The 14,477-nt window shown below is 47.8% G+C and overlaps 1 protein-coding gene across 1 annotated transcript; it reads left to right on the top strand.

Moving 5' to 3' along the window:
- Positions 1-2,019: 2,019 nt before the first annotated feature.
- CLDN1 (claudin 1) lies at positions 2,020-13,481 on the top strand. Its single transcript, XM_062005666.1, has 4 exons — positions 2,020-2,360; positions 10,263-10,427; positions 10,922-11,006; positions 11,478-13,481. Exons 1-4 carry the CDS (start codon positions 2,138-2,140, stop codon positions 11,638-11,640), a joined length of 636 nt encoding a protein of 211 aa, XP_061861650.1. The 5' UTR covers positions 2,020-2,137; the 3' UTR covers positions 11,641-13,481.
- The last annotated feature ends 996 nt before the right edge of the window (positions 13,482-14,477 follow it).

Raw genomic sequence — 14,477 nt, 5'->3', positions numbered from 1 at the left:
AGAAAGCTGAGTCCTTCCCACACAAAATAGCTCTGTTCCCCATCCTGGCTGCTCACAGACTGTAGCAAATGATCTAAAGCTACTAAAAAGTATCTTTGGAACTTGTACTCTTGGCCAGAGCTGACCTTGCACTGCAGGAGTCAGTGAGGAGCTGCCTGATCTGTCTGGGAGGTGGCAGGAGGGTCAGGAGAGGAGTAAATCAGTTCAGCTCTCTGAAGCACCTGAACACTGTATATTCCTTTGCAGACACACATTATCAGATAGATAGGACTACCCAGTCAGTCATCAATGATCAAACCTAGACACTCTTAACCTTGCTCTTCCCAGGTTTGCAGAGGTTTCTGCCCTGCCTCTTCATCGGGCAAAGAATTGTTCCTCCCAGGGATGAGCTCCACCAGCCAGCACAGTGCTAGTTTCTATAGTCCCTGTAGCAGGGCTTTTAATGAATATGCAGAGAGAAGCATTAGAAAAACTTTGCTACTTTTCTCTTCTACCAAAGCTATAAAACTGAGGTCCACAGAGACCCGAGAAAGCAACCATTTCTTCAGCTGCAGATTCACAGCTCCCTTATTCCTTCAAAAGAGAAAAGAACATGACTGTTAAAGTTTGTTACTGGGAAACTGGGTTTCGTCACACCGGCGCTGCTGCCCGGACATTGGGGACAGGCAGCCACAATTGTTTTCAGAGCAAACCAGCCTTGTTTTGTGTCTGCCTGGTGTGGTGAGATTGCGATTGCTTTCCTCCTCTTTGCCCCCTCCTCCTTCCCCCCGGCATCGCGCAGGACTGGTCAGGTAATCACGAGTCTGATTGTTTGCCTGTTTGCAAATCTCAGGAAGCAGCTCCAGCAAAATCTCCTAAATCATCAGAATGCAGCAAACCACGGTGTCAAAACAATATAACCCCATCCCTACCTCCAGCTGGACCTTTATCAGGAATTATCACCTGTTTATCTCAGAGCCTGGGATTACAGCAGGTCCAGGCTGAACGTCCCCTTCACCCAGCCTGTGGGGAAGGCAGGCAGCACCACCCAGACCATGCCATGTGCTCCCCCACTCCTGCTGAGACAGTATTTCCTCACTCTACCTATTCCTAGTCTGGATCTGTCAGTATTCAAATATTCTTATAGGAGAAAGTGAAGCTATAGTAACTGGAGAAACACACACTTGAGAAAATGGACACTCCTTCTGTAATCTCCTTGTTTAATAAACTAGCAAATCATAGAAGCATCCAAAAATCGAAATTTCTCCTTTAGGAAAGAGCCAGTAGCGCAAAGATGTACAGCACATCCTCCTTATCGAGGTGTTAGATTCAAAAGTTTGGACTTAGGGTCCTGGCAGCATTTGTACATGGATGATGAGTGTTTGCTCAGCTGCCTCTTTGAAAACCCTTCAAAATCATAATACTGATAATTTCAATGACCCCTGTGTCGCTTCCTCTGCAGCACCTCATTCCCCGGGGAGCCGGGCAGTGAGTCTGCCACTGCACTTGCAGTGTGGGCACTGGAATGAGCTGGGGACGGTGGGTCACAGCAGGGCAGGACAGGCTGGCACAGCCCAACCGCCAGCTCTCCTGCCCGATGTGCGGGCTCCAGGAGCCTGTGTTCGCTCCGGCTGGTGAAGCCCAGCGCAGAGAGGCAGGTGAGCGTGGGTTTGTGCTGACAGAGCCCGCAGCTCCGGAAGGAGGGAGTCCCCACAAGCACAAGCACGGCACGCTTTGGGGGTGCCAAAACCTCCACCGGCCGTTTCTCCCGGGGGACAGCGAGGGGCAGCCGCTGCGGCTGTGGGTCGGAGTGACGCGGCAGGCCATGGCGGGGAAGGGGGGGCATTTTGATGCTCCCCTTAACCTAGGGATGTCGACATCCCCCTCAACGCTGCTCCCGAAGGGTGTGGGGGGGGGGGCAAAGGGCCGCGTCCCACCGCGGAACAACCCCGCGGGGCGGGGCGGGCGGGGCGGGGCCGCCAGGGGGCGCCCTGTGTGCGGGTTTAAAGCTGCGGCGGGGCGGCGCGCGGGCGGCACTGCGCGGAGCAGAGCGGGGCTTGGTGTGCGCTCTCTCGCTTCACTCTCGCAGCCAAACTCCTCCGCCCCGGAGCGAAACCCACCCCCTGCCCCATCCCCCCGGGCCCGGTTCCGCGCAGACATGGCCAGCGGGGGCCTGCAGCTCCTGGGCTTCGTGCTGGCTTTCCTGGGCTGGATCGGCATCATCATCAGCACCGCCATGCCCCAGTGGAAAATGGCATCCTACGCAGGGGACAATATCGTCACGGCCCAGGCGCTCTACGAGGGGCTGTGGATGTCGTGCGCCATGCAGAGCACGGGGCAGATACAGTGCAAGGTGTACGACTCGCTGCTCAAGCTGGAAAGTAAGTTGAGGCCGGGGTTGTGCGCGCGTTGGGATGACCGTCCCATTGGGGCTGCGTGGTCTGTCCTATCGGTCATCCTTTCCCCCCAAGTGTTCCCAATTGAGGCTGAGGCTGCCGGTCTCGTAGGGTCGTTATCCCCACGCCGGTGCCGCTCGTGTCGCGGCTCGCTGAAGTGCTGGCACAGAGGTGCCAGTCCTGTGTCGTCGTCATCACCTCCATCCCATCCCCCCCAGTGCCCGTTGCGCTGAGGGTGCTGGTGCCGTCGGGTCATGTCGTTTCTCAAGGTGCCGTTGGAGCTCCGCTGCGTGTCCCTTCGTGTTACAGGTGCAGGGCGGGAGGTCGCCCACCGTGCCGTCGGGGCTCGTAAGCGTGTTCTCTTGTGGCTCCCTCCGTGACCTTCCGCACGGGGTTCGAGAGTGACTCCCCTGGTGACTGTCCCTGGGGACAGCCGGGGCTCTGCGGCGGCCGCCAAAGCGCATCCCGCCGCGGTGCCGCCTGCCCGGGCTCAGCGGGGCGGTACCCGGATGGAGGTGCCGAAGCCGCCCCGCAACACACATCCCGAACGGTGCCTCTAGTTGCCCCCCAAAAAAAGTCCCGGGAGGGGAAGAGTCAGATTTTCCACGTGTGTTCGGGCAGTGTGAACGTAAACTTTTGGGATGTAAAAGTTCAGCCAGGGACTGCCTTTGTTGGGTATGGCTCAGCAGGAAGCCAAGTTCGTCAGCCGTGCTGAAGTGGTCTTTTCGAGCGCAGATCGTTTTTGCGTTCAAGTGCTTTGGTCTTTTGTTCTCTAGGAAAGTCACTGCTGCTCCCGTGGGGCTTTTAAGCAGAGAGCTGGCAGGTGAGCTGGACTCCAGCCCAGGTAACACTACCTATAGTTTTTAGGCAGTCTAGGACATCAAGGTACTATCTAGGTATCTTGTCTTAGCCTGGGATGGTGAAGCCACCTGATGCATGCAGGAACTGCAGCCTGGCTTGCAGGGGTGTCACTAGGGTCCCGCTGAGCTGAAGCCCCAAGAGAGGGCAGTTTCTAGAGCATTGGAGTGTGTAACTTACGCTGATATCCAAAGGGATATAAAAAAATCCCTTAAAACACCTTTCTTGATCTCACTCCCCTCACCCCGATTCCAGTAAGTGTCCTGGAACACCTTAACCTCTCTCTAATAAATTAATAATTGCCATTTGGGTCACCTTCTCTTTCCCAAAGGAATGGGCAGCAGTTTCATATAAACCGGGGACCACTGGGAGTATCCCCAGATCACCATGAATGAACCTGTCCTGTGTCCAAGCTGGCCACGCAGGCCCACAGCAGTCATACCCCTGCAGCTGGCAAGAGGTGCAAACGACTCTATTAGAGGTGCAGGGCTATGGGCGATCACGGCTGGGCTGAGCACACAGTCTGGTGTGGTTTGAGTAGTAATTATGTGTAAACTCGGCTTCAAGCAGCTTATCTCGCACTAGGGGTGGGGGGTGAAGATGCCAGCAGGGTTAAGGAATCTCCAGCCACCCCCTGGGTGGGTTGCGAAAGGTAAACTTGCCTGGGGGCCTGGGTGGCTGCAGCCCATTGTGCTGTAAATGAGACCTGCCAGCAGAATCAGATGTGGAGCCTCGCATGAACAGACTCCGAAAAAATCTGCCCCAGGACCTCCAGACCTGGGCCATTAACGACTGAGCTCTAAAAACCAGCTGCTCCCCTCACCTTTGATGACAAACAATAAGGACTTTTCCAGGGCTACAGGGGAGGGACGTGTAACGTACTAGGGATGAAGGCTTAGCTAATAGTGGTCTTTTGTGCTCTTACAGAGCCCCTGGTCCTCCAGGGCACACTTACCTGGAAATTTCCCAGGAAGCCCCAGGGAAGATTGAACTGGCAAGGAATATTTACCTCGTTGGGAAGGGCAGTGAGGAATGGCTAAAGGGCTCCTTGTACCCCAGCTTGCTTAGGTTGCATATTTCCTGCCTGAAAGCTGTTCATGCTTAGGGATATACACTTTATCTGCTGTTTTCCCTGCCTGGTCATCCTTTAAGGTCTTATAGCCTTGGGCAGCAATCAATGGGCAGCATTGTTTTGGGTGGAGGTGTGCAAAAACCCCATTTATCCCCACTTCAGCAGCCTGGGACAGGTGCAACCTATGCAGCAAGAGCTCACTGACTGCATTCTTTTATGCTATGGTGAAGGTGGCTCTCCTGCCAGAACTTCACATGGCCAGAATCCAGTGAGCCACATGTCAGAGCCTCCTTTGCTGGGAGGGGCTCAGTTCTGTAATTACTTTGTAGAAAGGACTGAGCCTCCTCACACCTGCAGTAATCCATGGCTCCGGTGGGAATGCTGGAAAGCTTTCTGCCAGCAAGCTCTTGGGTTATCTGGTGGCTATTGCTTGAGGTGTGTCAGTCTGGCTGCTCAGGCTGATGCAGTGTGTCAGGAGATGGGGTTGGCACCAGCTGATGAGCACCGTTAGCCAACTGAGGGGCCTTCAGCTTCCCGTGTGGCCAGGCTGCTGGATTGCACCCATGCTGGCACTCCTCCCACAGCTGTGTTCAGCTGAGGGCTTATGTCAGTGCTCCTATTCAGGCAATAGAAAGGCTGCGTTTTGCTGGCTTACGTGAAAAGCAGTGCGTGGCCACATGCAGCCACAGAGGCAACAAAAGCCACCCCTTGCAACCAGGCTTTGTTGCACAGCCTCAGCATTGTTCTTGTAGGCCTCCAGCATCGTCCATGGAGCTTAGCTCAGCTTTGTGCTCCTCCGGGGTCTCAGAGGGATGGTCTCAGACAGGAAGGAGATAAGCTCCGTGTACCTGTCTGAAAGCTTTCAGCCCCACCTAACCACATTGCTCTGATCAGAAGAGAGGTGGTTCTGTGTCCTATCTAGGTTGTTCTAGCTAAAGATACTCATCACACTGTTTGGTTTTTCTGGGAGAGGTTCTGTACTTGAGACAAGTCTGAGGCTTATTACCACTTCATCACCAAACCTAGCACCATCCACAAGGAGCCTTTGTACCCTAGCCCAGAAAATAAACAAGGTTTTGGATGCCCTTTGGGTCAAACAGCATCACTGAAATGTGAATTTTTTCCCTCCTATGTCTTTAGCATCCTGGCTGAGCAGAGCCCATCTAAGAGCTGGGGAAGAGGATGGGTAGATGGGGAAGGAAGGGTTCATGCTCAGGTTACTGCTGCTTTGTTGTGATGGTGGAAGAGTTGGGAGGGTGACCCAGGGAGGGACAAAGCTATAATATGAGGGACAATGTGTCCAAATAGTTTGTCATCTCCATCTCTAGATCTGGAGTAAGCAGGTAGAACCTGCTGCTGGTATCTGTTCTTTCATGTGGGCTAAGGGTTAATTTGCTCTCATGTTTCTCAATCCCTGTTCCTTCCTCATGAAAAATCATGATGGAGTGATAAAACTGTCTCCCTGCTGCTGCACTTTAAAAGGGTAGAGGGTTAGTTGGAATGTCACCGAGGCTGTTCCTGCTGTGTGGTGCCTCAGTGTGTCTGCAAGAGGGGATGGGAGCCTGTTGCAATACACTGGCTTTCTTGCTCTACAAGCAGCTTCTAAGCAGCTTTAGTAGGTAGTGTTACTATGTGTTACTAAATCCCTTGGTAAGGGAATTTCCAGGCTTCATGGGAAAACAGGCTGCCTAGGTCTCCTGACCAGGAATCTGGAAAAGGTGTTACTGTGTTGTGTCTTCCCAGAAAACTTTCTCTGTTCTTTGACTATAGGAGGCCATTGAACCTTGTTTGCTTTGGGTTAGGAAGAGTACAAGGCCACTGCTGCCTACTGAACTTGCCTCTTTTGCACTGTATATGCAGTGAGGACATTACAGCCTTACCACTTCGATGAGAAACATGACCCTGTGTGAGCCTGCATCCTGCCTACATTCCTCTGTTAAATCTTCTAGACTTGTGGGGAGATGCTTTCAAGGACTCCAGATTAGAATATCTGGTGATGGGGTCTGTAGGGTCTTTGTGAGGGCTGGTAAAGGAGTTAAAAGACTTTTGAGTCCAGCAGGAGTGACTGCAAAGAGTTTGATGGCCACCTTTGAAGCTGTTACTGATTGCTCAGATCTTCATTCCCTTGCCTGCTGTACAAAAGTAACTTTCATATGCAGGCAGGGCAGAACAGCAGGATCTCAGGTCATGTTTCTTCCAAGAGATTTGGCTTTTGTGAAGGCCGCTGACTTCTCTTGGAGGTGTAACATGCTTCCTAAACTATAGGAAGCAACTCCTGGGGAACAACCCTCACAGAGATTAGAGGGAGCTGCACAGCCTCTGTTTCACCTGTATTCTCTCATTACTTGGTTGCACTTGCATGGAGGCCCATGGGAAGGGGAAGAACAGTCTATAGTTTAACTAGAAACAAAGCACTCAACAAGCATCCCTATCGGAACATAATCTGCACACAGAGCCATTACAGCAATTTTGCATTACAAGCAGGCGTTACAAGAATCACAGGGCACTCTCCCAACAGCTTTTCTATAATGTAGATGACATAAACAGAATAAATAAGGAAATTTGAAATTTGACGACAGAAAAATAACCTTAAACGTATGCTGATGAAATCCTTTTTTTATAACTATAGTTGATAGCAATTATCCTGTGTCAGGTAATAATAGCTGTGGGAAAGACAGTCTTCAGATGAGCTGCATGATGTAGTTAGTGTCCAAACCCACTAGCAGTAAGTCAGAACTGCTTGTTAGCATGTCTTTTTAAAGTGAGTTTCGTGAAACAAAACAGGTGTGAGCTGCTGTGTCATTTTTATGACTTACAGAATACACATTTGTTAACCATCCTCAATAGTTTTAAGCTGTTTTTTAGTGCTTGCTGCTCTCCTGCCAGAGGCTTTTTAGGCCAGACCTCTTTAAAAACGTTTGGCTTCCAGGTCAATAGTGGTTTATATTGACAAAATCCTACTGCCATCTGACAGCCATTGTTAGGTACCAGGCCAATGTGTCTCACCTTGTTCAGGACTGGTTTTTGCCCCATGGGTTCCTGAGACTGCCTGGGCTTTCTGAAAGCTGTGATGTGGGAGGCTGTAAGCAGTGTACTACCTGTTCCTGCTGGCAAGACAGTTGCAGCAAGGAGTGTGGGGAAATCCTGTTTCTAATATGATAGAAGTTGTAAAGTTAGGTTGCTGTAGACTACCTCTACTCGTTGGTAGCCAGTCCTGTTTAGCAGGTTTAAGACAGTATTATACCATTTGGGATTTTTTTAAAGCACTTGGAAAGGCCCATGTGAACAACAGAACTAATATTTAAAAGAGCTTCTCTGCCTCTGGATCTGCAGCTTCCATTGACAATGTGGTTTTTAATGTGTACATAATAACTAATGGCTGGTGTGATGATTAACCACAGTCAATGTACACTACACACATTGCAAAAGTGGTGGGAAGACAAAAGCACTGTCTCTGAGTGCATGCTCAGAGCCCAGGGCAGGCAGCCTGGGTGGAGGGGAGGGAGAATGGCTGACTGATCCAGTCACGTCACCTTAAAACCTCTTGAGGTAAAGGGACAGTCTGTTCTGCAAATGCTCCAACCTGTTTTCCTGTCCTGCAAGCATCCTAAATGCTTCTGTTGTCCCATGTCATGGAGCCATGTGTAACAAAGGAGCGAGGACACCAGTAGATGACCCTTAAGGGTCTGCCACTGAAAGCAGGCAGCCCTGGGAAATGCTCACAATGCTGCTTTTTGTTCAGCTGCTCTTGCAAAGCTGCTGTGGCCTGCATCCAGTTAATACTTGTACAGCTTGAGATTTCAGAATGTTTCATAGCTAGGTTTTCTGAGGTCGTAGAAGCTTTTTCAAGCACCTTCCTGTGTTTGTCCCTTACTGTTAGGTTTAAAGGTGAGAGGTCTCTTCCCACTCTTATAACTAGTTCTTTGCAATAACATTTCCTATTTTCAGCTTCATAAAATAACATTTTCAAAACAATAATTTCTTCTCCAGCAAGACTTAAGCCCAACTTACTGTAGACTTGATTTGATACCTCTGCAGAAAATGTCCTTTCCCAAGCAAGGTATGAACTAGTCTTCAGCCATTGACCTCCCCAGAGCTGCTGCTTTAATGCACAATTTAGCCTTAAATGTATGGCAGCTGAATTGTAAACTGAGTGGTAAATTGTCAGTAAACTGATGTCTTTCAGAGATTGGCATAACTTTTGTAAGCTAGGAATGATTTTTAATGTAGCCTGACATTGGAGAAAAATCTCTTAAAAATATGTTTGGATAGTGCAGTTGTGACATGCTAAAGGGATAAATGACTTTGTAAATGAGTTTCTGCAATCAATGCAGCAGATGGGATTTGATTAACAACTGGGTGGTTCAGAGGTGTGTCACCTTTCCCTCCTGAAGGAGGTGGGAGAGAACATTTAGCCAAGCTGATTAGGGGATTTTTCCCAAGAAAGCCAAAACTCTCCTTATGAAAGTGTCACTTCCTATTATTCCAAATATCACCTTCTTATTGTATTGTTTTTAACAGGTTTCATAATCTGTTTTATGGAACAATAAAAGTTGTGTATGGAGGCAGAGCCAGATCTGTTTTAAAGCAGAGTTGCAGCCTGTTGGTGTGAGTCACAAGAATTTCCCTGCAGGAGCAGTGTGGGAGAAAGCATAATAAAGCAGCTGCAGAGGATAGAGAGGTGTGTGGCAATGCTACCCTCCTGGCCAGCATTAGATTTGAGCTTCTGTCTGTTTCAGGTTAAACCAAAGAGCCCGCTGTAGCTCAGGCCCTGATGGTTTTATACTGCCAGTGCTGACTGAGTTTGGAGGTGTGCTGTTGTAGGTTTGAATCTTGCAGCTGCAGTTGTCCATGCTTTAAGTGCTTTGCAGAGCTCTGGCAGAGCAGAATGCAGGCAGTGTGCTTTCTGAGAGGTGAACTCCATCCAAACTTGGGAACAGACTCTGGTGACACTTTGCTGAAACTGTACATGTGTCACTGCCATAGATAACCATCTGTGTCAGGGGACACTTTGCCTTGGCTACAGCATGCTCCTGGGAGATTGTTCTTTAACCACTCTGTTCCCAGATCATAACAGGGCTGTACATTAAAAGCCATGCTGTTCAAACAAACCTGATTTGCTAGGCAGTAAAGCTTAGGCTCTTATTTCAGTGCTATTCATGTGTTCTGTCTGTAATTACCTGGTTTATATCATTATTTTCTTTCTCCTTCAGATGAGTCAGTATAAAACCAAATATTTGATAAAGTGCCTTTGAATCTGTTTGCTGAGAACCATGGCAAATACAACCCTTGCCTATGAGAGGCATCATCCTATGTTCCAATTCTTAAAAATAAGACACTTGCATGTCTTTGAGTCTAAGTCAAATATTTTAGGTAGAATTAAAACCACCCTATTTGTCTCTTGGCTAGGAAATGTTGTTTCTGTTGCAATTTGTAATTGAGTCCATGTGGGACTCAAACTAAAGATTTAGCACAAAAAATATCTTAAAACACCACCTGAAGACAGGTTTTAGAGGTGTTGAGTAATGAAGAGGCCTTGCTGTCTGCTGTAGGACTATTCATATGTATAGCACCATTCATATTAAAACATGTGCCTAAATGCTTTGTCAAGGTAGAGCCTAAATCTGAATACTTCTTTTGATAAACAGATATGTCCTTCCAATTGGGATTCAAATGATCAAGGAACAAAAGATGTCTGGGGGCAATTCCCAGGTCATTTCCTACAAAAAGATGCATGCCCTTGTTTGCCATGCATTTTAGAAGAGGCTCAAAGTCCTCTGATCCTGATGCATATGACAGTCCCTGGAAGCTTAAAGCTAAAAAGGAATGTCTTGCTTGGCTGTATCCTGTGTAACAGGGAGCAGACTATTTTGAGGCATGATTACTGAGCACATTAATTTGAATTTCTATTTGTATCTTGAGTTTTCTTTGGTAACTCAAATTCTAATGTCTTCTAGGCAGTCTTCAGGCCACTCGGGCTTTGATGGTGGCTGCAATACTCCTGGGCCTTGTGGCTGTGTTTGTTGCTGTGACTGGCATGAAATGCATGAAGTGCATGGAAGATGACCAGGTGAAGAAGATGCGGATGGCTGTCTTTGGTGGGATAATCTTCATCATTGCAGGTTGGTAACATGCAGATGTATTTCATGTTAAAAGTGTTATTTCCTAAATGCATTTATTCTGCATAGGACATGTGAGGAGAGGGCTTTTTGTTACTGCTCCAAGAGTGTTTTTGGCTAGGAATTCTCTGGAGGGCTTTGGAGCAATAGCTATTGGTTGAGGCATCAAATTTTATCCCTTGGCACTAGCATTGTGCTTTCTGTATGTGCTGTATACCTTCCAACTCTATTAGCAGAGCTGAGTTTGACCCGTACAACCTGCTTCAGTGAAAGGCTGTGAGCAGTCTTGCCTCTTGGTGCAATATTAACTTTGGGTGACCACAACTCCTTCCTTAATTTGTGCTCCAACCAGTACTGAGTAAACAGCTCCAAACTTTCCAGGGCACCAGTAGCTCAGCATCACTCTGGATGCAGGTTCTGGTATGTGCTTATTGTTGCAGCAAGTTAGTTGGGTTGTGCAAGTCATGATATTGTCTCTTCCCTTTGTGTCCCTGCAGGGATGGCAGCACTGGTGGCCACCTCCTGGTATGGCAACAGAGTGGCTCGGGCCTTTTATGATCCTTTCACCCCAGTCAACACGAGGTACTGTCCTGTTTGATAAACACTACAATGTATCGTGACAAATGCTTGTGGGGCTTAGTTTTGAGTAGCAATGGCTCAAAGAAGGAAATTCCTTGAGCTAGCTGGGTTGGCTTCAAACCATGCAGAAAGAGCATTAGGGCTAGATCTTGTCAACCATGTGGCTTGTAAGTCTTGGCTTTGTTTTAAGGCAGCATCACTGTGAGCGATTTAACTTATGCATTTTTCCTTCATAAATGCTTAAGGCCTTGTTTCCCCAGAGCTTGTCCCTGCTGCAGCTGTTCAGGCTGAGCTGATAGACTGGACTAACCCAGTCTAGAGCTCTGGGCTTTTAAAGGGTCAACTGAGTCTCAGAGTGTTCCAAACTGCTGCCTTACAAGAAGCTGTTTCATCTCCCTTTGGCTTTGTGTGAACACACTAACACAAATCCAGAGGCATTACTTGTATTATTCACTCTTTTTTTTTCTCTTCCAGATTTGAGTTTGGATCAGCTCTCTTCATAGGCTGGGCAGCTGCTTCTCTGGCCATTCTAGGGGGAGCCTTCCTTTGCTGCTCCTGTCCACGGAGAGAAACTTCATATCCACCCAGCCGAGGCTATCCCAAAAATGCCCCCTCCACGGGGAAGGATTACGTATAATGAAACAACGAAGAGGAGCTGCCAGCACTAGTAGTGAAAGCATTTTGGAGAGGACACTACAATGCCATTGTCCTGAGCAGAGTTCAGACTCTAGGTTCTGCCTTCCTCTTCTCCCAAAAATGTGTATATTTTTGTAATCCTCTTTGCTACTGGACATAACTTCTCCTTTCTCTCCCAGCCCGTGGAGGAAGGCTAGCCTAGGTTCATAGGTATTGCCACTGGAAAGATGAAACCTCCAAGCTTGGGTTAACTTTTAGTATTTGGGAGTAAAAGGGAAAAATGATACTGTTTTTTTTAGATGGATGTTGGTGCTTTTTTAGGTATTTTTTAAAGAAATAGATGGTAAAAATTCAGTCCCATATCCCCTTAAACTAGAGCCCAGTGTGGTGTGTGTAGACATTAAAGGAACACATAAACAAAGTGATGAAGCTGATAGCTTGAGGAGGAAACAGTTTTAGGGAAAAGACTTTACACATAGAAATGCTTGAAGAGATCTAAAATGCTCTTATTGACATCATCTTCAGCCCTCTCCTTTCTGTGCAGATTGGCGTGACAAAGTCAGTCACAAATTGCTGTGCTTAAACTGAAACCTGTAACTGTCCATGCAGATGCTGTTGGCCAACAGAAGATGGAGTATATCTTGTAAGTTGATTGTATCAGAGCAAAAGGCTGCAAAATTGTAACCACAGAGGTTAGCAGACTCCCAAAGCAGCTGCAGGTTTCCTGGTGCCAGGAAAGAGCTAAAGGAAAAAGATTGCCTTCAGGTTTCACTGTGTGTCTCTGGTAGGGCTGTGGCTGTTGTTCCTTAGACACAGAGTGCTGCCAGTGATTTTGTTTCTCTGTGTTCCCACCATAGTACCTAACTGAGCTTAAAGCTTTATCCCCTTGTGAGGTGTACAGGCCACCTTTTAACATGGACTCTCCTCTTTCTTTGAGTTTTTCTCATTTGGGTTTAGCTACTGATCTCAGTTTGCCTTCTGCAGTTAAACCAAACTGATTGCACTGCCTCTCCCTGACGTTTCCCCAAGGATACCTCACATGCTGCCATTTAATCTTTTTCTCTTCTAAACACTTTCAGTGATGATATGAAGGCAAATTCCAAGGAAGCTGACCCAAAGGTTATGGCATTTTCTTTTAATCCAAGCTCACCAAAGAGGAAGAAGCTAACATTTTAAAGATAAAGCCATCCTTGAATATTAAGTTGTGTCTAAAAAAAAATGCAGCTCATGAAAAGTTCCCACCCCTTCCTCCAAAACACCCAGCCAGTCAGTCACTTGGTGTTTCACTAACTGCCTGAGGCTGGCTGGAGGAAGTCTCAATTCCTAGAAGGATGGTACCAGTTCTCCAAAGCTCAACATTTATTTTTCTACAGAAGGAAACTGGTTGCTTCTGACTAGGCTTTATAATTGTGTATGTATTCAGAAGCATTAGATGTCTTTTATTTCCTTCTGTAGACAGGGAGAGTCTCTGGGGCTGAGCTATGTACAGCCATGGTGTTGGTGGTTTGTATGAGCCTTGTACCTCTGTTTGACCTGACTCTGCAACACAAATCAATGTTACTAAAAGAAAACCAGAGTGTTCGCTTCAGGCTTGATTTGATATTGGCCTGTACTTGCAGCTGGGTCATGTGGCTTCCACTTCTCCATGGGGAATTGCCTGTGCATAGCAGCAGCCTCATGAGACCTCGGTCTGAGGAGGTGGCAGCTCAGGTCACATTAAAGAGCTGCTGAAGTCTGTGCTTTTGTATTTGCATTAACCCTGAGCCAGGGAGCAGATGCTTGTATTTGGAACTTGTATAAAGTGTTTAAACAGTTTCAATAAATGGACTTTTTTAAGGAAAATTGGACTGTATTCATTTGTTGTTTTTTAGCAGAACTTGGATGATGTGTTGGAAGAGGGGGGCTTGAGGTTTTGGGAGCTTGCCTGCCAGTGTGAAGGCTTGTTTAGCTGTGTGTATCTACAGCAGATGAAGGTGGGGACAGATCAGGCAGTTGTGGCCTCTGGCAGAAACTCACCCAGTAATCTTCTACAATTGCAGCCCAGGAACCAGAAGGTCTGCTCCTTGGCAAGGCAGGCTGCTCCTTGGGTGGAGCAGGAAGGAGCAGGGGGAAGGCAGATGGCTCCTGCACACAGGAGTGGGAGCTGCAGGAATGGGGAAGGGATGGGGTGTGGAGATCCTGGGAGAGATGCTCAGTGTTTCAGCAGCATTCTCTTTAGCTTTATCCAGGGTAGGGTATGTGCAGGCTGTTGCCCTTGTCGCTTGATGTTCTGCCTCCGGAGCAGGAAGAGACCTGCTGATAAGTATGTGTCTTAAACTCATGTACAAATTCTTGACAGGATTTCTGAGTTAACAGGATCATGAAGAGATTGGCTGTGGGAGGATTTATCTCAGTCTAAAGCCCCTTTGGGAGGATATTATGCTTCTCCCAGCTGTGACAATGAATGCCAGCAGTCAGGTGGATGTTTTTGCAGGTCAGGTAGAAAATGGTTCTCAGCTGGGATGATCTCTTCTAACCTACACTGATGCCTCCCTAGGAAAGCAAGATTCCACCTCTTTGCTTCTACCTGGCCTTGGAAACCTTTTCCACTCACCAGGGCTGTTGTGTTCATCCCTTTCATAATTTCAAGTGCATCTGATGAGAGGCAAACTTTTAAAACATTTTCTTTAGTTCAGTCAAGCAGCTGCCTCCTCTCTTCTCCCTCTCTCCAAGAGCTGTTTGCTTTTGTAATTACAAACAAAAGGAATAGAGCTAATTAGGCCTTGTAAAACTGGCAGAGGAGAACAGCCAGACATGTGGCTGGCTGAGTGAGCTTGCAGTGCCTGGAGCGGACTGGTT

Source organism: Colius striatus, chromosome 12 (genome assembly GCF_028858725.1).
Source record: "Colius striatus isolate bColStr4 chromosome 12, bColStr4.1.hap1, whole genome shotgun sequence".
Taxonomy (NCBI): Eukaryota; Metazoa; Chordata; class Aves; order Coliiformes; family Coliidae; genus Colius; species Colius striatus.
This window is presented reverse-complemented; position numbering and strand designations above follow the sequence as displayed.